The sequence below is a fragment of the Equus asinus genome, chromosome 13 (assembly GCF_041296235.1).
Source record: "Equus asinus isolate D_3611 breed Donkey chromosome 13, EquAss-T2T_v2, whole genome shotgun sequence".
Taxonomy (NCBI): domain Eukaryota; kingdom Metazoa; phylum Chordata; class Mammalia; order Perissodactyla; family Equidae; genus Equus; species Equus asinus.
Window position 1 is genome coordinate 15,238,764 of NC_091802.1, and position 5,720 is coordinate 15,244,483.

At 39.3% G+C, this 5,720-nt stretch overlaps 1 protein-coding gene across 1 annotated transcript; it reads left to right on the forward strand.

Annotated features, from left to right (window-relative positions):
• The first annotated feature begins 2,644 nt into the window (after positions 1 to 2,644).
• Positions 2,645 to 3,595, forward strand: LOC106821935 (olfactory receptor 1468-like). Its single transcript, XM_014826839.1, has one exon. The coding sequence runs from the start codon at positions 2,645 to 2,647 to the stop codon at positions 3,593 to 3,595; it is 951 nt and encodes a 316-aa protein (XP_014682325.1).
• The last annotated feature ends 2,125 nt before the right edge of the window (positions 3,596 to 5,720 follow it).

Below are 5,720 nucleotides of genomic sequence, written 5' to 3' on the forward strand. Positions count from 1 at the left end.
CCTTCTAACTTGACAGTCTAGTTTTCCCAGGTTGTATGATGTTCCATAGGATAGTTTTCAGGTGTGATAATCCTCTTCTTCTCCACCTTTCAGTCTCCCAAGACTTCCCCACATTCTAGAAATATTTTGATTAATGTTCACCAGTTATAATCATTTTATTAATGGTAGCATTCATAAACATTACTTACTGTGTAATGGATGCCCTCAAGGTTGTATAACTTCAACATAATGACACTCTTGAGGTAAGCATTAATGCAATAGTTCTGAGTCTTGCTTTGTTTTAGAATCACCTGAGAATTTTCAAAAATTTTGCACAGGTCTCCTCTCAGAGACTGTGGTTACATTTATCTGAGGGGGCCCAATAATATTTATTTTTAAGAGCATCATATGTCCTTGCTACTCACTGTGTCATCCATGGACCACAGCATGGGCATTTACTGGGTGCAGATTAAAATATAGAAGCTGGACTACTCAGGCAGAATCAGTGTTTTCCCAGAACTTCCAGGTGATTCACATGGACATTAAATTTTAGAAGGACTGCCCTAGGTGATTTTTATATGCAAGCCCAGGCTGAGTACATCATCAGTGGCAGCATCTGCAAATGCTGTCTCTGCTTTGTGGTCCCCAGTCACGCCCTTGACACAAGAGTCAGGTCCAAGTTATCTACCAGGAAAGCCAAATTCTGAGAAACCAAGTGTGTGATTTTCCCTAGATGTTTCTTCCCACCATAATACCAGTACGTAATGTCCAAGTGTAAAAAACTGTTAATGTGGCTGGATCAAACAGCATCAGGGGAGTGAAACTCCCAACAGTTGGACTCAGTTATGTCTGTAATGAAGAAGCTTCCAACATCTCTTAATGCTTCTCCTCTGCTTTGTCAGTTTTGAGGCACACTGAGATGAATTAGTCAGGGTTCCCCAGAGAAACAGAACCAATAGGGGATTATATACATATCAATAGCTATCTATATACATATATCTATATCTATTATCTATATCATCTATAGTAGTGAAAAGGATAGTGTGTCTGAGGTACCCTAACGTTTTCCACAGGCACAAAATTGCATCCATAAATTCTGTAATAAAGTGTCAAATTTAGTGCTAAATGGTTGAGGCTAGTGAGTTCTTGTTCTGGGAGGATTTAGTAGGAGTAGTGATTCTAACTTAAAAGGATTTTTGCTGCCTTTCAAGCTGTAAGAATGCATGTCTCAGCCTGAAGCACAGCCAATAAATATTTATGAAACATGGGCTACATCCAAGTACTCTGCCAGGTGCTAGCTCTGCTGCAGTCATGAGGGCAGACATGGCCTTTCCTGCATGGAGTTTACCATCTGAGAGTGAAGACAGTTATAAACAAATATTCCCAATAGCATTGAGTGCTAAGGGGCAAGCACAGATGCTGTGGAACATAGCAGTTTGTTCTCACCGAGTCTGGAGTAAGAGGGAAGGTTTAGATGAGCAAGTGACAAGTAATACACCTGAAGGATAATTAGGGGCAAGCTAGGTGAAGAGGGAGCAGAGGGAAGAAGATGCCAGGCAAGAGGAACAACAAGCACAAAAGGCTGGAGGCAAAAAATTGTGCCTTTTAAGTCCAGACTTTCTGGAGAGGGGGATTTGAGTTTTACTGTGGGGCCAGATGAAGCTGTGGAGGTAGGCAAAGGTCAGGTCATAAAGCACTTTTTGCCCTTGAAAGTAATTTTGCCTGCATCTTAAGAACAATGAGAATCCATGAAGACTTTATGGAAAATGGTGATCAATTTTTCATTATAGAATGCCAAAGTGTGAATGAAAAATATTGTAGGAGAGAGTATTCAAGCATGTAAGCAGGGATGTGATTAAGAAGCTGTTCCAATAGTATAGACAAGATATGATGCCAACATAATCTAGGATAGTGACAGTGGAAACAAGGACTGGATGAATGATAAAGATAAGTAATCTATAGGACTTATTGACAGATTGGATGTTGATGATGAGACAAAGGAGGAATGAAAGAAAAAACTCAGGTTTTTGAGTGGAGCACCTGTATCCCTTTTACTGAGATACGGGAAACTACAGGAGACGGAGATAGGATAGGGGAAGGGGGAGATCATGAGGTTTTTTTGGATCTGTTGAAGTGAAAATGCGTGTGATACATCCAAGGTAAGGTAATCATGAAGCAACTGAGTATACAGTTTTATAGGTTACAGAGACATCTACACCTGAAGTTTAAAAGGCAAGCAAAGCAATTCAAGTAGCTAAGTTTTTCTTGGTGGTATATGTAGAATTATGCGAACAGAGTTTAGGAAAAAGCCCTGAAGATATTTCAACACGTAAGATACTGACAAAGCAGGAGTCAATCACAGTTACTGAGGCTGTCTGGCCAGGAAGGTATGAGGAAAACTGATATATTTTGTGTCTCAGAAGCTAATGGATAAGAATGTTTTAGAAAGGACAGAATACTGTTATCTCATAAAGAGAAATGAAGAAAATAAGTCATTTCCAATTATAGAGATTCTGAGTTTAGAGATTGTGATTATTGTGATGAGGGTGATATAAAGTACTTTTACAGATCATCTAACAGACCATGTATCATAAAACTATGTTAATTTTTAATTCAGGTCTTAATGGGCACTATTATTTCTTCCTAAAGATACTGGAGACAGAGCATGACAGGAAGGAATCAAACTGTCATCTCAGAGTTTCTCCTGCTGGGACTGCCCATTGAGTCAGAGCAGCAAAACCTGTTCTATGCTTTGTTCCTGGCGACGTATCTTACCACGGCCCTGGGCAACCTCCTTATCATCATCCTCATTTGCCTGGACTCCCACCTCCACACGCCCATGTATTTGTTTCTCAGCAATTTATCCTTCTCTGACCTCTGTTTTTCCTCTGTCACAATGCCCAAGTTTCTGCAGAACATGCAGAGCCAAGACCCGTCTATCTCCTATGCTGGCTGCCTGACCCAGATGTACTTCTTCCTGTTTTTTGGAGACCTGGAGAGCTTCCTCCTTGTGGCCATGGCCTATGACCGCTATGTGGCCATCTGCTTCCCCCTGCGCTACAGCACCATCATGAGCCCCAAGCTCTGTCTCTCCCTGGTGGTGCTGTCCTGGGTGCTGACCACGTTCCATGCCCTGTTACACACCCTGCTCATGGCCAGATTGTGTTTTTGTGCAGACAATGTGATCCCACACTTTTTCTGTGACATGTCTGCTCTGCTGAAGCTGTCCTGCTCTGACACTCGAGTCAATGAGTTGGTGATATTTATCACGGGAGGGCTCATTCTCGTCATCCCATTCCTACTCATCGTCCTGTCATATGCACGAATTGTCTCCTCCATTTTCAAGGTCCCTTCTGTGAGGGGTATCCATAAGGCTTTCTCTACCTGTGGCTCCCATCTCTCTGTGGTGTCGCTGTTTTATGGGACAATTATTGGTCTCTATTTATGTCCGTCAAGTAGTAATTCTCCTGTTAAGGAGATTGCCATGGCTGTGATGTACACTGTGGTGACCCCCATGTTGAACCCCTTCATCTACAGCCTGAGGAACAGAGACATGAAGGGAGCCCTGGGAAGAGTCTTTTTCAAAAAGAATATTCTCGTCTGTCTCTGGTGGTGAAGTGGGATTTTTACATAATATTATCTTGTAGATATATTGATATTAATATTGGGATATTGACCCAGACTTTGTTTTTACCATGCAACTTTCTGTTGAAATGACATACTAAATAATTGTCCAATAAGTAAATGAGATGAAGTGAAGGTATGTTGTTGAACTTGGAAAGGGGATCGCAGTGACCTGCTAGTAAGGTCTTTCTTTTTGTTATTCTTAGGTGACCTTAAGGAAGCATCATTTAAAAACTTTTAATTGATCTTTGTCTCCAGTTGTTAAAAAACCAATTTATCATGTGTTATTTGTTTTAACCCAACTCTGCTTTTAATAACTCTCTCCTCCCAGGTGAATACTGACTAAAACTCAAACATTTTACTCCTCTGCTTACCTCTGCTAAAGTGGACTTTTCATTGTTAAATACAGAGTTTTACTTACTTATTCTTGAGCAAGAGCTCACAGCATTCTGTCTCTTAGCCTTTTCTTCTGATTTATTTTCATGTATACATCATCTTTTTGACCTTACCTGAACCTCAAGTGAACTTTCTATCTCCTTTGCTACAATATTTAGTTTGTCTTTACCTGGGAGCTAACTCATAGCTGGGGCCCTAAACGTTACTCCCTCAGGTATGGGGAAGGAAGCCAGAGTCTGGTAACAACTTCACTCTTTCAGGATGTCTCTCTCCTGCTTGATATTTTGGAATTTTTCAACAAATTTAACATCCATGATCTTCTACTCTTGTGATGATTCCACAAAAGAATCTTATCACCATTTTAAAGATTGAAAAATTTGATGACTTACCAAGGTCCCAGAGTGGGTTGGTGTTGAGCTTATTTACTATCTCAGGCTAACTGATTTTAGGGTTTCTTCTCATTTCTTTTCACCTCAGAAACATGGGGGGAACAGCCATTGATTTTTCACTCTTGACTCCACATATGGCAATGTCCTGGTTTTCAACCCTGGCCTATTTGTTTCCTTATTGTCTCCTTTAAATGATGGCATCTAAACCCATTGTTTTAATGTTCTCATATATCATTGCTTACCTCCATATCTCTATCTGCAGTATAGACCTTTCTCCAGTTCCCAATTTTAATTTGCATCTTCATAGTAGACATCTCCACTTGATGCTCCTTGAGGACTTCGATCTTTATGTGCAAAAATTGAACTCTTTATATTTTTCCCATCTGCTTTTTTAATATTCCAATTGTTTTTTAGCTTTATTGAGGTATAACTGATATGCAAAAATTCCATACATTTAATGTATACATCTTGATGAGTTTGGACATTTGTGTACATCTGTGAACACATCACCACAAACAAGGGACTAAATATATCCATCACCTTCAAGAATTTCTTGTGGTTGTTTCCCCTTTTTTTGTAAGAACACTTAACATGAGATCTCTCTACTTAACATGTTTTAGACTGTACCATAGCATATTATTAATTGTAGGTACAATGTTGTACAGCAGATCTTTAGTACTTATTCATCTTACATAACAGAAATTTTATACCCATTAAAAAGCAATTCTGAATTTCCCCCTCCCTTTCGCCCCTGACAACCACCATTCCATTCTCTCCCTTTATGAGTATGACTATTTTAGATAACTCATATCAAAAATAGAATCATGCAATATTTATCCCTCTGTGAGTGGGCTATTTCACTAGGTGTGATGTCCTCTGGGTTCATTCATGTTGTCATAAATGTCAAAACTTCTTCCTTTTTTTTTTTAAGGCTGAATGATATTCCATTGTATGCATATAACACATTTTCTTTATCCATTCATCTGTTCATGGACATTTGGATTGTGTCCATATCTTGGCTATTGTGAATAATGTTGCAATGAACATGGGAGTACAGGTATCTCTTCAAAGTCTTGATTTCATTTCTTTTGGAATATGCCCAGAATTTGGATTGCTTGATCATACAGTAGTTATATTTTTAATTTTTGAAGGAGCCTCCATACTGTTTTCCATAGTGGCTGCATCATTCTACATTCCCACCAACAATGTATAAGGGTTCCTTTTTCTCCACATTCTCTCCAACAGTTGATATCTTTTTTTTTGTACTACCCATCCTAACAGATGTGAGGTGATATTGTAGTTTTGATCTGCATTTCTGTGATGATTAGTGAT

Coding starts and splice junctions, on each gene's coding strand:
- LOC106821935 (XM_014826839.1), top strand. CDS start 2,645: ATGACAGGAAGGAATCAAACTGTCATCTCAGAGTTTCTCCTGCTGGGA.